General features: G+C 42.0%; 1 protein-coding gene across 3 annotated transcripts in view; it reads left to right on the top strand.

The window, feature by feature from the left end:
- SOAT1 (sterol O-acyltransferase 1) overlaps positions 1-11,490 on the top strand; it is an 85,631-nt gene extending 74,141 nt beyond the window's left edge. For all 3 annotated transcript variants that reach the window (XM_077452848.1, XM_077452849.1, XM_077452850.1), the window contains exon 16: positions 3,644-11,490. In XM_077452848.1, the coding sequence (XP_077308974.1) occupies positions 3,644-3,700 (57 nt within the window). In that variant the 3' untranslated portion in view covers positions 3,701-11,490. The remainder of the gene's footprint in view (positions 1-3,643) is intronic.
- The last annotated feature ends 6,845 nt before the right edge of the window (positions 11,491-18,335 follow it).

Below are 18,335 nucleotides of genomic sequence, written 5' to 3'. Positions count from 1 at the left end.
ATAGTATGTTTTGTTACCGATACAGATTTTAACAGATGTTTATCATAATGCAGAGCAAAACAAGACTATAATATGGAGAATCATGTTGCCATGAATGCAATGCTAATGGCCTTTTCAATAAGTGATGATGTTAAAGACTTTTTCTGTGTAAAGTTTATTATAAATATAGATGAGGCACGCTTGGTTGATTACATGTGCAGGCTTGGTTTCCTACTTTGTTGCGCTGCACTTTACTAACTAGCTCTGTAGGTCTGGTCTGAGCCTATAAAATGAACTGCAAGACTAATTAAAGTGGAAGTAAAGTCCTGCTTTCAAACTGCAAGCAGGCAGGCTGTTTATTGCAGAAGAGACCCCTAAACCTACCTGCCGCCTCCCAGTTTGGAATGTACAGTGAGCTGTACAAACCCAGCTCAGTTTACATTCCAGCACCGCTCCTATGTGCTGGGGGACTGCAATTCTGTGTATGCACAGGAGTGAAGCCATCCCACATTGACCAATGAAAACAGCCAAAGACCGTCACAGGGCAGAAGATGCTGGCTTTGGTGAGGGACATGCACCATTCAAGAAATGGCATTTAGCTCTGCTTTAAAGCTAAAGCGGTATTTAACCCAAAAACAATTTTTTTTATGAATTTCAGCTGATCAATTTCTAGATGTGGTGGCTGCATTAGTTTTCTTTTATGCTTATTTATTTAGTCTGTAAGTCTGTTAGTTTTCAACTGTAATGTAAATGTAAACCAACCAACCTGTACAGAAAAAGTATCAGAGGGTTGAGACAAACCATTAAACATAGACAGAGGGGGCTTACAATGGTCAGCTTTTATTCTTTCAGGTGAAACCTTTATCATAAATTGGGTGAAAAAAACATTTGATATAACTACTTTTATAAAGTGTTAGTTGGAGTTCAGCTTCAATTTGTTAGTCAAGTCCATCTAAGTCTGCTAGTCTAACACTACCCTCTTCCAGTGATGTTGCATCCATTATGTGTGCTCAGGCGCTGCTCCCTCTTTCCAGCCACCCCCTCTTTACTATGAATAGATTAATGCATTGCATGAATCTATCCACGATCAATGTAGCCACCCCCATTCAGGTGTCCGCCCCCTTTTCGGGCATCTGAATTCCAGCAGCGGAGAGGGGCGTTTTTAAAGCACTCGATTAGAGCCATAGGCTCCAAAAAAAGGTGCACTGCGAGCACAAACCATTGTGCTCGCAGTGCCACCAAGTGTGTTAGCAAAGCAAATATTTGCTTTGCTAACACAGAACCACCTCTCAGCCAATCAGGGGGCCTGGATGTAATACTGGGCACCTGATTGGCTGAAGTTAGAGGCAATCCCTTTGGCCGCCGCGCAGAACAGGAAGAAAATGCGCACGGAGGAGTCCTGCATCCATCGCCATGCTACACGTCCCAAAGCTCACTGCCTGACCCACCACCACAATGGGGTAAGTGCCGGGCAGACAAAAGGGGGGGGAGGGCGGCACAGTGGCTGCATATTATGGGCACAAAGGCTGCAAATTATGGAGCACAGTTGGCTGCATTTGCAGGGTACGGCTATTACAATTGATGGGGCAGAGTTGGCTGCATTTGATGAACACAGAGGCTGCATATGATGGGCACAGTGGCTGCAATTAATGGTTTTTATTTCAGTATTTTTCTTAATTTTTCAGTTAGTTTGCACCCCCCTAAAAATTTGGAGCACCAGCCGCCACTGCCCTCTTCCCAAACTTACAATGTTGCTGTCCGGAGGCTAGAATACCAGGTGAAATAAAGGGGGGGAGGGGGGGGAGCCTAATGCTGCGTACACACGATTGGAAATTCGGCTAGCAAAAGACAGATGAGAGCTCTTGGTTGGAAAATATGACCGTGTATATGCTCCATTGAACTTTTGATTTGGTTCTCAATTTTTCGGTGGGAAAAAATTTCAATCGCTAATTCCAATCGTCTGTAGCAATTCCGACGCGCAAAATTCCTACGCATGCTCGGAAGCGTTGAACTTAATTTTCTCGGCTCATCGTGTTTTACGTCACCGCGTTCTTGGCGGTCGAATGTTCAGCGAACTTTTGTGTGACCGTGTGTATGCAAGCCAAGCTTGGGCGTAATTCCGTTGGAAAAACCATCTAAGATTTTTCAGACTGGCTTTACACATGTGGGTGTGTATACAAGCTGCAGTGGAAATCTCCTAACTGAACTCTCAGCACTGGAGAAACAGTGCAGTTTATTACTGACCATGATATACAGATCAGCCAAAAAGCTATATAGTGGCAATATTTTAATGTAAAAAAGATTTATAAGCTGTGGGCACTGTAATAGGGGTGGGGCGCAGGTGAACTATTTTCATGTCTTTGGGTTTAGTAACATTTTAACTTCTGACTGTTAGGGCTAGTTTACGCTTGCTTCAAAATATGGCTTCAGGCATGCTTTGTTAAAGCTCTCTGAATGGCAGTCAAAGCCCCTGTCTCTGAATAAAATGGTTAGCTTACAGTCCTGTTTACGCCTTGCTTTTGCTTTGAGGCTTCGGTGGAGTTTTGATGAGCCTTTGATGAAGCTTTGTGAGGCTTCGGTGGGGCTTCAAGTGAGCTTTATCATAGACTTCTATGGAGGTTTTGAAGACGCTTTTGAAGCATAGCTAAAGCAACACGTGGTATCATTTTTGAAGTGAACCTTAAGCAAAGCAAGGTGTAAACAGGACTGTAAGCTAACCATTTTATTAAGACCCCTTTCACACTGAGTCACAGGCAGCATTGGCGGTAAAGTTCAGCTAGTTTTAGCGGGGCTATTCGGCTGTTAGTGGCATGCTTTTAACCCCCGCTAGCGGCCGAAGAAAGGGTTAAATGCGCCCGTGTAGCGCCGCTACCAAACTGCTTTTCAGGTGCTTCAGCAGCAATGCCCATTCATTTCAATGGGCAGGGGCGGTGGAGGAGCGGTGTATACACACACCACTCCAAATATGCTGATAGCAGCACTCGGGCTTTTACACTAGGACTGCAGGGGAGGCATTTTTCAGGTGCTTTACAGGCGCTATTTTTAGCCTAGAAGCACCTGAAAAATGACCCATTGTGAAAGGGGTCTTAGTGACAGGAGCTTTGACTGGCGTTCTGAGAGCTTTAACAAAGCATGTTCGAAGCCTTGTTTTGAAGCAAGTTTAAACTAGCCATTATTGTGTGTTGAGACCAGATCAAGTGTAAACGAGCCCTGAAAGTGACTGTAAAGTTGGGGGGGGGGGTAGAGAGAAACGGCATCGCTATACTTCCTGCCCTGTGCAATAGAGTTGCACAGAGCAGCCCTAAACCTCCTCTTTTTGCAATTTCCCCCACTTGTGCATGCTCCCTCCCGAGTCCCGCTTTTGCGTCAATTGACAGTTGCTCCCTCGTCACTGGAGTTGATTGACAGCACTGGGAGCCAATGAGGAGGGAGATGGCAGTGAAAGCTGCTGCTCTTGTGCACGTCTCGGGTAAGAATGGGGGGGGGGGGGGGGGGCGGCTGTGGGAATCCTGCAGCAGAGAATGCATTAAGGTAAAAAAAACTTGAGGCTTTAGAACCACTTTAAGATAATGTAGTTTGGCATTAGTAAAGACTTGATATAATGCACACTATCCCTAAAAAAAAAAAAAAAAAAAAAAAAAAATAATAATTCTTTGTTTTCCAGCCTGCGTTTTTGGACTTCTTGAAGCCACGGTCCTGGACCTGCCATGTTGACGAGTAAACTGAAGAAACTACAAAAACTACATTGTCAGACTCTGGCAAAAAAAAAAAATCGACTGACGTCCTCAATTTGTTACTGAATGTTTTTGTACCAGTTCTGGAAACCGTCTGTAGTCAGTGACTACATCTTTTGTAAAGGATTCAACTTTTCTTTTTCTTAAAATACCACCTCTATATTTAGACAAGTACCAGCATTGAGCATCATGCCTTGAATGATGCCATTCTTCTGATGTCTGTAACACCATACATTCCTTTTAGCCTCAGATATACCAAATTCGGTTTACAGTAGAAGTTACTGACCTTCCTCCCGGTACATCCCATTGTTCTTCCTTTTTGATCTAAGAAAGATGTGTTCTTGTTCTGATTAATGGTTGTGCCCGTCAAGCAGGACCTTGAAATCAATAGGCATAACTTTGCAGACTGATGTTCTGGTGCCTTTTGCACATTGTACTTTCACTGAATGTATTTCCCTTTGAAACCAGCGAGGCACGAGTAGGCCAGTAAAGTGCCACATTTAGAAAATATAGCGACCTTTATCAATGCTGCGTTACAGAGCAATAATGAGTTATGTGACATTACAACCATAATAACACTTATTACCAAAGATTACCTTCTCCACCCTCATTACATTATTTTTTTCCAAATAACACTATGGTTTGACTTTTTTATTATCATGACTCCATAACTATCACTGTTTTTATTTAACCTATTTTCATTTAGCCTATAACATGCTTCTAGGACTTGATATAAAGGTTCACTTAAAATTGTCTGGGCACAGGCTGTATTTAAAAGGTAAGCCACTCTGTAGCTCATCTAATATATGAAGGCAAATGCAGCCTGTTGGATTTGCACTAGGTTCTTTGCATCAGACATTATGTTGAAGGAGACATCCCTAGGATTCTTTTTAGATTTGCCTGCTCCGAATGTAATTTCTAAATTAGCTGGTAGAACTCCTCAAAGCATGCGCTTCTGAAGGGATTCTTATGCCGCGTACACGTGATCGGAAATTTGGCCAGCAAAAGACAGATGAGAGCTTTTGGTCGGAAGATGGGACCGTGTGTATGCTCCATCAGACTTTTGCTGGCCGAATTCCAGCCAGCAAAAGATTGAGAGCACATTCTCAATTTTTCAGTCGGAAAAAGTTCCGATCGGAATTTCTGATTGTCTGTCTGTACAAATTCCGACGCGCAAAATTCCTTTGCATGCTCGGGACCAATTCGACACATGCTCGGAAGCATTGAACTTCATTTTCTCGGTTCGTCGTAGTGTTGTACGTCACCACGTTCTTGATGGTCGAAAGTTCAGCAAACTTTTGTGTGACCGTGTGTATGCAAGCCAAGCTTGAGTGGAATCCGTCGTAAAAACCATCCAAGATTTTTCTGACAGAAAATCCACTCATGTGTACGCGGTATAAGGGTGTCTTCTTTCACTAAAGTCACACTGCATAAGCTTATGCACATACTTTTTGATACTTTACTGAAGCACATTCCTTTACAAATTGTAATTTTATGCTGCTGGATTTGAGAGTTGTGAATCAACAACATACTGTATATGTAAAGAACTTTTTCTTTAATGCTGATAGTGCCCATCAGCAGTACACAATAAGATCCTCTAGTGCAGATTAGTGTAGTTGAACTTCAGTCAGCCAATTGGGGTAAACGGAACAGGACATGGGTCCCACTATTTTTTTTTACAAGAGGCTCACTGAAGGATGCTACAATATTACTACTAGAACAATTTCTAACTAAGGCATTCACAGCTAAATATTTTATTAGTCTCTCATCTCATTCTCCCAATGTTTGATTTCATGATCAGTTTGTAAATAAACAGACCAGTCATAATCCTTATATGTAACTAATCATTCTGATTTCACTCCATAGAGCAATATATTTGTTCATTGTGGATATAAAGGGACCTCTGTTCTATCAAAAGTAATACAATGTTTTTACATAGTGTCATGATGGCTGTAAATGAGCTTACATACTCAGTATTGCTAGGATGCAGCATGTGCTTCTTTACTGGATACAAATACAATGCAAGTCTATGAAGAAACAAGGGACAATTATATTTTAATGATCTTGTATTTAATTTATTTTGGCCATGAAACATTGGCCTGATTGCACGCATTGAGAACCAAATGAAGGACTTGTGTATAACTATAACAAAAATCTGGGTGGTGATGGTTTGGCTACAAGGTACTCTGACCAATGCAAGGGTATGGCTCTGATCGCCCTGAATCTTCACAATACGGAAAGTCTAAGAAAACCCACAATATACTCTGACTGGATCATCAATAAACATACTGCCTTTCACAGAACAATGCCTACTACCATGCCATCTGCTGCCGTTCTGCATTGTTTAGTCCCGTAATGAGACTTCCGTTGATGCAATTGAGGTGTCACATTGTCTTGTTTGTGTTGGATTACAGTGCGACCTTATGATTACATGTGCCTGTGTTGTATACAGTTTACATAGGCTTCAGTGGTTCAATAGCCACAGAATTTGTTTCCATAGGCTATTTTAAAGGCTAACTGGCCCTAGTGAGTTGGCTTACTTGCTGGTTCCTGCTACCTGTCTAAGAAATTGGTTGTTTATTCTTTTCTTTGTGGGTTATCCATTGGTAAGCATTTCACTAACATATGTCAGCTTCCCCAAAACTGAAATACCAGCTGGTTGGAGTTGGCCTTTAAGAAAAATGGTGACAATTTGCCTGTGTGCCTTGCTTTTATACCGCTTATATCAATGGGCATTTTTACTGCGTTGCGCTACATTTGTTCAAATTCTCTGATAGTTGACAGTGTTAAGTAATCTTAAGGATTTTTTTTTTTTACTTGATGCTTTGTAAAATACTTATTGTGAAACAATTCAAGTAAACAAGAAATCTATAGGCATTGGGGGGGTGTTGTAGGAAATGAGCCTTTGCTAAAACAATGGAATAGAAAAGAGCAATATTTTAGTTGCCGTCAATGCAAAGTGTTATTCCCTAGTTTGTTACCTGGTCAAAATTGGTGTGGCTAGTGAAAAAAAAATGCATTTGACTGTCATTGTGGTAGTTTTTTTTTTTTTTTTTCTTTTCTTTTGAGCTGTTTTGCTTTGATGTTGCTATTGCAGTGCAAATGTGTGTGTGTGCTTAATGACGGTTTCAATAGGAGCAGAGCAAGACAGAGGCCTGTATCTGATAGTAAAGAAACTCTTGACAGTGCACACTTTACAACAATGCCCCTATACTGGTGGCATCACCTCCTGTCTATACTGATATGTTTCTGTTGAAGTACTGCGTTAGAATAGGCCGTATCCAATTGAAACATGTCGAAACAGGCAGGAGGTGATGTCATTAGTACAAGGATTTTGCTGTAGATTGTGCACTGTCCTCAGAGTTTTTAACCATCTTATTACAGGCTGGGTGTCAGCAGCTGGGGCCCACCCTGTGTTTGTAACCCTTTAAACCTTTATATAAAAAAAGAGATTCTGTTGCCTTATAGCAGATTAAACGGCTCAGTGCTTGTGCTGTCTAATCTGCCCCTCTCTAAACTGTAAAAAACCTGGCTGATCCTGCCAGTTCATGTGTCTCCCTCTGTGTACTGACCACAATATTCATGGCTGCTGAGCCCTGATTTAATGTGGTCACTTTTTGTGCCTCTGTCATCTGCAGCTCTCCTTTTTTTTTTTTTCCTCCCCCTTGTCAGTTCCTGTGTGTGGGCTGTCTCTACCCCCCCCCGCTCTCATACCCATCTACGGGCTACAGTGGGAGGGGCTGAACGGCCAGCACAGCAGTCATGTGACCTCCCGGCTGACGTCAGAGGGAGACCTCAGTCCCTACCACTGGAGCCGTAGATGGAGTAGGAGAGCAACTGAGAGTCGCGTGGCCAGCCTGAATAGATCTGAAAAAGGGCATTTACATGGTTTTCAGCAAACACACACACTGCAATATAGCTGCATAAAAGAGGGGCTGGCAGTGACATTTGTTTAAAGGTTACAAACACTTCAAGTTGATTTGTGCTCCTTTCCTTGCTCTGCTCCTAACTTGCCATTAGACTTGCACATGCTTGCAATGCATTAGCAACATTGTAGCAGCACAGTTCAGAAGCAATATGCAGCTTGCTATATAAAGTGAGTGTCCTGTTTCATTGTATGTCATTTATCCCTTTTGTTTTATTTTTGCATTAAGGGTTTGTGTGTGAGCGCTGCAGGAATTATTTGTGTTAGATCAGCTGCAAGGCAACAAACGCAGTTGGACAGTTTTTACGGTGACACAACTCCCTCATCAGTCTTCTTGCTCCTGATTTGGAGTTTCTTCCTGCCGGGTTTATGTCTCTGTAATTAAACTTGTGCTTTATTCACTGAACAATGAGTGAAGTGAAGTTAAAACAAATGTGTTACATGCGCAAGGAAAGTACCTGTATGTACAAGCTTACAAGCTGCCAAACCTTTCATAGAATCCATGCTTTTTTTTTTTTTTTTTTTATATATACAGTGTTACTCAAGGGAGCGCTAGCAATGTTGTTCATAATTATATACTGAAATGTTTGTGGAAGATTGATTTTCTTCCATAAATAGCGCTGTATCTCTTCTATAGTTCATTACTGTCAAGGCTGTTCAGATAAGGTGGTGATTTGCCAGTTTAATTTATTAAATGTAATTCTTGTGTATGAAATTTTCATTTAAATTATAATGCACCATATCGCACTGTTCAGCCATTTAATGTGACTTTTGTTTTATATGTATTTAGTCTTATCCTCCCAGCCTTTTTTTTTTTTTATTTGGAGTTTAATTCTAAATTATTCAAGGTGGCCATTCTCAACCAGGGTTCCATGAAACCCTGGGGTTCCTCCAGAGGCTGCTAGGGGTTCCTTGAGCTGTGGCTGGTGCCTACATAGTTTCGGACCTGTGTTCAAAGTCTGGAAACCGTATATCTTCTGGTTGCTTTGATTTAAAGGAGTAAAGTCAGAAGATTTTTATTTATTTTTTTATCTTTATGCATTAAGATAAAAAGCCTTCTGTGTGTAGAAGCCGCCCCATCTCTGTCCATGCGATGTCCTTTGGCCGTCCGGGACTCTTCCACCTGATTGGCTGAGACACAGCAGGGGCGCCATGGCTCCTACTGTTGTCAAAGTCAGCCAATCAGGGGGCGGAATGGCAGCTCTGTGTCTGAATGGACACACGGAGCTGCAGCTCGGCTTTGGTGCCCCCGTAGCAAGCTCCTTGCTGTGGGGGAATTCGACAGGAGGGAGGGGCCATAACCAGCGAAGAGGTACCTGAGAAGGTGCAAATCCAGGCTGCTGTGTACAAAACAATTACACGGTATAACATGTTTGTTAAAAAAAAAAAAAGAGCCCTTACAATCACTTTAATGGTAATACTGCATTCTCAGAATTAATAGAAGGTTGGCTTGTCATTCATGAGTTATAATATAGTAACAGGTCCAGCGCCACTTTGCAGAGCCAGCAGCATGACACCACTGATCTTTTTAGCGGTCTGTAAAGGTGGCATCCTGACCACCAATGTAAGGGGGGCATTCTTCCCATTGACCTCCAATAATGTAAGGGACATTTTTCCCATTGAATTTTAACAGGGGTTCCCTGAGACATGAAAATTATTCCCCTGGGTTAAAGAAGTTGAGAGGCTGATCTAAGAGAATTACTAACCTTAATGCAGTATAAGTATCATGGGGGCTCCCAGTGATTTCTCACAGCTGTATGGAGGGCCAGGTCTAGCCATTGCATATATGAGAGGAATTGTGTCATCCGCAGACAGCCTTACCGGAATTCACACGCTGCAACATGCCAACGACTGGGGGTGAGAAGACACAAAAAAAAATTGTCTCCAGTCCAGTGTAAGATCTGCTGACCATCCTTGCTCTCTGATAAGTAGGTTAGCACGTGATGCATAACAGGAATGGAGGCCTGCCATTAATATACAGGGTTGTGTCAGGTCACACCTTTTTCTTATTTGGTACGTGATGCACGTTGATATATCTTGGCTATATTTAACCAAGGATGGTCTTGCAGTACATGTGACCTAGCTTCTGCTCCTTGAACCAAGTTATGCCCAGATAGGAATAATTTAATGTGGCGCTTTATTTCTGCTGGTCCCTTTTTTTAAATGTGAATTATGAGATATTACTTTAGACCTGGTATATAAGTTCTGTACTACATGCAGTCTAGTATTGAGGCTTGTCTGCCCTAGACAGTCACTGGTACAAGTGTCTATGTTAAAGCACATGTGTATTTGCATAGTGGTGGGCTCCCTCTGCTATTGGTCTACTTATTGTCAGTTTTTATATTCCGTCCTCCAAATACTTAATTCTTTCGTAATGGTCTCAGATTGTCAATGTAATGGTTCTATTGGTGAAAAATGGCAGGATTACTAGCCATGTGCTATCTTGGTTTATGATGAATATGGCCATATATAATGGTGGGTGAGAATGATGTACAGATAGAGAGCTGAAATTAGGAACAGCAGCAGTTTATAGAATAAGACGCATACTTGCCTCTCCCTTGGACAGTGTTTTAAACCCTTCCGATACGGCTACCACTGCTATGACACTTTTGGGTGTCCGATACCTTGTCCCATGCTGTGCATTGTGGTTCTCCTGCTGGCCCCTGCATCACTACAAGTCCCAGTGGTGATGGGGAGGACAAACTGGAGAACCACAGTACACATCGACATTGGGGGATGCGTTATCTCGCATATCTAGTACCCGCTGCTATCTGACACCCTAAGGTGGACTGATAGCGCATTCCCTAGTGTGCACTTGATTTATCCTGCTGACCTCTGATACACTACTCTGTCCTGTAGTGATGTAGGCGTTGCCATGAGAACCCACAGCATGCAACAGGGAATTGCTCATCCATCACGCCCAGAAGTGTCTCTTTTGGCAGTGGTGGCCAGAACTCTTCAACAGAGAACATTTGATACACTGCCTGCTGGGAAGATAAAGTAGGATTTTTTCCCTACTTCTATACAGAGGGCTGCTATTCGAACTCCTTTCAACTAGTGTCAGATTTGCTTTGAAGAAGCTGTGAACCCTAACTAAATGCCATTTATTTTACTAGAGTGCTATGTCTCATAAACTATTGCCATTCATTTTTATTTTTTTTTTTGTTTTTTTTTTCACTTATTTATTTTTTTTTTCATCTCAGTGCTGCTGATCTCAGAAGGGCTCTTTCAGACACTTCCTGTCTTCATGGAGTTACTCTAGCATTGGTTGCACATCATTGCTCTGCATTGGATTTCTGATGCGTAACAATTGCAGACCATGCCTGCACAACGTCTTGTACTCTCCAGCAGGGTGATGATGCAGCAACAGGAAGTGCCTGGACAAGGACCTTCACGGCAGGATCACTAATTATTATTTTAATGAAAGTTGCACATTTTAAAATGACTTAGAATTACAATTGAAATTGCATTCCCATGTTAAAATGTATATAAAATTTTAGTTGTTTACATATACATTAATCATTAATCCTGGCATCAATCACTTTTCATTAGCTTGAGTAGTCCAAAAATGTAATATGATTTGTTCAGATGCTACTGGTTACTGTACATCACTCTGCTTGCTAAAGGCCAGTGTCTGAAGTGTAAACTAGGATTTCCTGGCAAGCGAATGTGCACTCTGACAAATATATTTATACAGATACAAAGTTAAGATTTTGATTGATGTAAGTCATTTATACAATCAATGATGATCATGAAATCCCTGTACAATACACTGAATCATGCAGAGTGCCCTCTGCTGGTCCGAGGCTGTAACTGATGAAAAATAAAGATGTTGCAAACTTTTTTTTCAAAGACTGATAGTTTTATGAACTGCGAAAAAAGGGACCTTTGCAAATAAATACTTGAGTTATGTTTTCTAAAACGTGTTTGATGGAATTGTATTATAATTTTGATGGATGCCCAGTAAATAATACACAATAGTGGTATGGTCTACTAATCACTATAAAGAATGCAAAACAAATGTTCTCATCTCTCCATTTCTTTTTTAAGCCCCGGTTCACACTATTGCGATGCCAGGCATTGCATGTAATGCGCAGCGCACTGCTGTTCACATTACATGTGATGTCTGTGTGGGTACAATGTCAGCCATACAGATAGCATTCGGTGCAAACGCGCACAGGACCCTTTTTTCAGGTCGGACCAGAATCAGATCGCATGTGTATTCACACATATGCGATCCGATCTGTCAGTTCACAGTGCAATATGTGAGGTGAAATGGGGGTGTCGTTAACATATGACACTCCCCAGCAGTTTGCATATGGCAATGTGAAGTGCCGGTTGCGATGCCGGAACCCGCCGTTTATTCGCAGGGTTCTCGAATCACACAAGTGTGAACTGGCCCTTACACAATGCGGTTCATTTAGTAAAGGAATAGATGTTCACGTAGCAAGGGAGTGTTTTCTTTTCAGATGTAATGCTCACTTCTTTTGGTGGATATCGTAGAGGTGTCTTTACTTAATCATCATTAGATAAGGAAGAAGTCCTGTGCAATTTCATTTGCCCATATTTCATTACTGACCATGAACACTGCTTCACCTATTTTACCAAGCTGAGAGAACACTCGCTTTTTCACTTATTAACAAAAAATGGAGGAACAATCCACACAACTAGTGTGTTCTCAAAAATATGTACTCGATGTGTATGGTAGGAACCAATTGTCCTTCAGAAGTCACCTAATTAGTTAATCCACCTGTGTGTAATTTAATCTCTGTATAAATACAGCTAGCTGTTCTGTGAAGCCCTCAGAGGTTTGGTAAAGCAGTGGTTCTCAACCCTGTCCTCAAGTACCCCCAACAGTCCATGTTTGAAGTTCTTCCTTTTATCTTGCACAGGTGCTTTTTTTTTAATCAGTCAATGGCTGGTATTTTGGACAGCTATTTTATCTAAGAGAAATTCCCAAAGCATGGCCTGTTGGGGGTCCTTGAGGACAGGGTTGAGAACCATTGTGTTGGAGAACCTTGGTGAACAAACAGCGTCATGATGGCCAAGGAACACACCAGACTGGTCAGGGATAAAGTTGTGGGGAAGTTTTAAAGCAGGGTTAGGTTATATAAAAAAAATAATCCCAAGCTTTGAACATCTCACAGGGCACTGTTCAATCCATCAACCAAAAATGGAAAGAGTATGGCACAACTTCAACAGGCAGGGCAAGGAGAGCATTAATCAGAGAAGCAGCCAAGAGGCCCATGGTAACTCTGGAGCTGCTGCAGAGATCCACAGCTCAGGTGAATGAATGAATGAATGAAATACTTATATAGCGCACAATGCGAACTGAATCGCCTCTAGGCAGGTGGGAGAATCTGTCCACAGGACAGCTATTAGTCGCGCACGCCACAAATCTGGCCTTTATGGAAGAGCGGCAAGAAGAAAGCCGTTGCTGAAAGAAAACCATAATTCAGGTTGCGAGAAGCCATGTGGAGGACACAGCAATAGGGCTGCCACATCACATCCCTTTAATCCAGGGCACACATTAATTACACAGATTCTGTCGCTGATTAAGGTGGTAATTAAGGCACTGAGTTTATCTGCATTAAATCATCCTCAGAATCTGTGTAATATGTGTCCTGGATTAACCACTTAAAGCGGGAGTCCACCGGGACTCCGCGTTTTTTTTTTTTTTTTTTAAAAGCCAGCAGCTACAAATACTGCAGCTGCTGACTTTTAAAATAGTGACACTTACCTGTCCAGCGCGCCCGCGATGTCGGCACCCGAAGCCGATCGCTAGGTCGTCTGTCGGGTCCTGCCGCCGCCATCTTGGGTATGGGAATCAGGAAATGGAGCCTTTCGGCTTCATTTCCCGGTTCCCTACTGCGCATGCGCGAATTGCGCTGCGCAATAAGGACGCTCCCCGCTGCCTCTGGGAGCTGTGTGTTTCCCAGCAGGCAGCGGGGCACTTGCGGGAAGGGGCGGGCACTTGCGGAAAGGGGTGTAAGTTACACCCCTTTCCGCAGAGAGCTGTCCCGGAAGTGGGTGCAGTTACCTGGATTATCCAGGTAACTGCACCCCCCTCCCCCCTGAAAGGTGCCGATTGTGGCACCGGAGGGGGGGAGGGTTCCGATGAGCGGAAGGTCCACTTTAGGGTGGACCTCCGCTTTAAGGACAGGGCCTCTTTTTCAGACTCAGTGTTTACAAGTTAAAAACATGTTTTGTTTGCTAGAAAATTACTTCGAACCCCCCAAACATTATACATGTTTTTTCTAACATCCTAGAGCATAAAATGGCAGTCATTCCAATACTTTTTTCACACCGTATTTGCGCAGTGGTCTTGCAAGCGTAATTTTTGGGGAAAAAATTTGCTTTTTTAATAAATAAAAAAAAGACACCCGTAAAGTTAGCCCATTTTTTATCTTGTGAAAGATTAAGTTACGCTGAGTAAAAACTATTTGGGTCACTTTTATTCCTATTACAAGGAATGTAAACATCCCTTGTAATAGAAAAAAGCATGACAGGTCCTCTTAAATATGAGATCTGGGGTCAAAAATGGCTCATCCCAGATCCTTCCTTCTTTTTCCTTTTTTCCTTAGGATTTTGTCTCCCTGTAATGCAGTTTTTTTTTTTTCTTCTTGGAGGTAGTGATACATTTTTCTGTGAGGGAGCTTATCAGAGTTTCTTAGGGCAACTATTTTTTTCATTATTATTAACCACTTGACCACTGGGCACTTAAACACCCTTAATAACCAGACCAATTTTCAGCTTTTGGTGCTCTCACATTTTGAATGACATTACATTTTTGTCCTTTTTTTTTTTTCACACAAATAGAGCTTTCTTTTGGTGGTATTTAATCACCTTTCGGTTTTTTATTTTTTGTGCTATAAAAGAAAAAAGACCGAAAATTCTGTAAAAAAAAAAAAAAAAAAAAAATGAATTTTTCTTTGTTTCTGTTATAAAATTTAGCAGATTAGTAATTTTTCTTCATAAATCTTGGCCAAAATTTATACCACTACATATCTTTGGTAAAAAGAAGTACAAATTGGTGGATATTATTTGGTCTTTGTGAAAGTTATAGAGTCCACAAGCTATGGTGCCAATATCTGAAAATTGATCACACCTGAAGTACTGACGGCCTATTTAAATTCTTGAGACCCCAACATGCCATAAAATTACAAATACCCCCCAAATGACCCCTTTTTTGGAAAGAAGACATTCCAAGGTATTTAGTAAGAGGCATGATGAGTTTTTTTAAGTTGTCATTTTTTTTCCCCACAATTCTTTGCAAAATCAAATTTTTTTTTTTTTCCACAGAATCGTCATATTATCAGTTTATTTCTCACACACAGCATATGCATACCACAAATTACACCCCAAAACACATTCTGCTATTACTCCCGAGTACAGCGATACCACATGTGTGAGACTTTTACACAGCGTGGCCACATACAGAGGCCCAAAATGCAGGGAGCGCCATCAGGTGTTCTGGAGCAGCCAGAACAATTCTGACATTTCTTTCTGTAAAAATCATCATTTATTTGCTAGAAAATTACATAGAACCCCAAAACATTATATATATATATATATATATATATATATATATATATATATATATAATTTTTTTTTTTTTTTTAGCAAAGACCCTAGAGAATACAATGGTGGTCGTTGCAAATTTTTATCTCACACGGTATTTGCGCAGCAATTTTTCAAACGCGTTTATTTCGGGAAAAAGTTTTGTGCTTAAAAAAAAAAAAAAAAAAACGGTAAAGTTAGCCCAATTTTTGCATAAAGTGAAAGATGAAGTTATGCTGAGTAAATAGATACCTAACATGTCACTCTTTTTAAAATTGCACATGCCCGTGGAATGGCGCCAAACGTCGCTACTTAAAAATCCCCATAGGCGACGCTTTAAATTTTTTTTACTGGTTACATGTTTTGAGTTAGAGGAGGTCTAGGGCTAGAATTATTGCTCTCACTCTAACGTTCACGGCGATACCTCACATGTGTGGTTTGAACACCGTTTTCATATGTGGGCGGGGCTTACGTATGCGTTTCGCTTCTGCATGCGAGCACATGGGGACAGGGGCGCTTTAAAAAAAAATGTATTGTTCATTTTACTTTATTTTAGTTTGACATTTTTTCCCCCCCCCCCCAAAATTTTTTTGATCACTTTTATTCCTATTAGAAGGAATGTAAACATCCCTTGTAATGGGAATATGGGATGACAGGTCCTCTTTACAGTGAGATCTGGGGGTCAATAAGACCCCACATCTCACCTCTAGGCTGGGAAGCCTGAAATAAAAATTAAAAAATAAATAAAAAGATTCTGGCTTTGATCGTATTGGCGAGTTGGTAGAAGCGTCTATGGCTGGGTATTGCAGGGTATTTCCGAGTATGGCTGGGCATCTCCAAGTATGGCGGGGTATTGCAGAGTATTGGCGGGGTATGGAGGGGTTAAATTCGGTGAGCAGCGATGTGGGCACTGCAGATGCAGCCCACAGCGCTGCTGACACCGATCTTTCCCCTCCGCTGTACCGATCGGTACAGAGAGGGGGAGGGAGGAACCGGCGTCATAACATGACACCGGTTTGTTTACAAGTCATTTGACGGAGCGATCACGTGGTAAACGGCCGTGCGAGAGCAGAATTCTGGGAGGCCGTTAATTAACGGCCTCTCAGATTTAAACAACCGCCCTGAAGCCGTTAATCGGCTATGGGCGGTTGTTAAGTGGTTAATATGGATTCTTTATCAATATAAAGTGTATACATTCAATCAAGGAAGAAAATAATATATATCAAACTACAAGTAAGAATGTTTTAAACATTCATAAATAAGCCATTAAAGTCCATCAGAAAAAAGAGGAAGGGAAGTGCTCTTGTGTATCAACAAAAATCCATATTTCGTGTGGATGGCAAAATCTTCACACCCAAAAGTGCACACTTAACTCTCAAGCCACTTACGAGCTACTCTGACCCCAAGATGGTGGTCTGGCTGCGCTTTATCCCAGTATCCATGGGCTGGATGGATATTAGGAGCCAAGGTTCCAGATTGGGTTACCATACAACTAGGATGTTCAGCAGTGGGCTCAGCAAAAGGGATAGACAAAGGAGAAACTTCTAGTGTAATACCATAATTATAAATATATAGTATAAACTGTTCCTTGATCCTTCATAATGTGAAATATACTATATTGACAGCGCTAGATAAATCATTACTTTACATTTATCTAGCGCTGTCAATATAGTATATTTCACATTATGAAGGATTAAAGCGGGAGTCCGCCGGGACTCCGCGTTTTTTTTTTTTTTTTTTTTTTTTAAGTCAGCAGCTACAAATACTGCAGCTGCTGACTTTTAAAATAGTGACACTTACCTGTCCAGCGCGCCCGCGATGTCGGCACCAGAAGCCGATCTCTGGATCGACACTCGAGTGCTGCCGCCGCCATCTTGGGTATTGGAATCAGGAAATGGAGCCTTTCGGCTTCATTTCCCGGTTCCCTACTGCGCAATGCGCGAGCCGCGCTGCGCAATGAGGACGGTCCCCGCTGCCTCTGGGATCTGTGTGTTTCCCAGCAGGCAGCGGGGCACTTGCGGAAGGGGGCGGGCACTTGCGGAAAGGGGCGTAATGTACGCCCCTTTCCGCAGAGAGCTAGCCCGGAAGTGGGTGCAGTTACCTGGATTATCCAGGTAACTGCACCCCCCTCCCCCCTGAAAGGTGCCAATTGTGGCGCCGGAGGGGGGGAGGAATCCGATGAGCGGAAGGTCCATTTTAGGGTGGACCTCCGCTTTAAGGAACGGTTTATACTATATATTTATGTTGTATGATTTTGTTTATGATGGCAGCTTATAATTTGATAACTATTTGACAACCTGTCTTGAGCGCTGGGATCACTGAGGAATATTTTTTTAAATACTTTTCAGTGATATTAGTACTAGTACCATAATTAATAATCCATATTTTTATGAAGAAGGTTAAAACTACTTACAAGATGGCAGGCGAAAAATTGCATATAAAACAATCCGCTGACATGCAGGCACCCTAGCGGGTGTGATGAAGCCAACGCTGGAACTCCTGATTAGTTGCATCCAAAAGAATATCGAGGGGTAAAGGAGTAATCCAATTCACCCCTTGAAGAGCATGTAAATCATAGAGCTCCTGAGATTCTAGCTGACCAATAATACTGGAATGAATGTGGCGATTTCCAACTCGGTAAAAAATACTATATTACCCCACAGTGTAGATAAAGGCAAATGTGGAGACGTGCGCTTGCAAGAATATTTTATATTGCCCCACTTTTTTTAGGGAATGTTTAGTAATGTAATTAGAGATATGACATCTATAATTTGGTTGAAATCAGAAAATACTGGCAGTGTTAATGAGATTCAAAACCCTTTTTTTTTTGTTATACTCGCCTTCTCTGCGCAATGGTTTTACATAGAGCAGCCCTGATCCTCTTCTTCTGGGTTCCTCCACTGGTGTTCCTTGCTCTACCTCTTTGAGTGCTCACCTTAGAAAGCCACTTCCTGTGTCGTTCAGGCACAATCCTGAGCCCCACTGCCTGCATCTATAGGCTCATCATAGGATTTGAGGGTTTTTTCTTGGGGGGGCGTGGCCAGCCGCGGACGAGAACGGACGTCTTCTAGCAGAGCTCCAGGATAGCGACTGCCATCCACCGCCATCCGGCGCAATAGGAGCGCAGCCGAACACCC

This window comes from Lithobates pipiens, unplaced genomic scaffold (assembly GCF_037356315.1).
Source record: "Lithobates pipiens isolate NorthernLeopardFrog02 unplaced genomic scaffold, aLitPip1_a1.2 Scaffold_23, whole genome shotgun sequence".
NCBI lineage: Eukaryota > Metazoa > Chordata > Amphibia > Anura > Ranidae > Lithobates > Lithobates pipiens.
The sequence above is the reverse complement of the archived record's forward strand: the minus strand, read 5'-3'. Positions and strand labels throughout refer to the sequence as shown.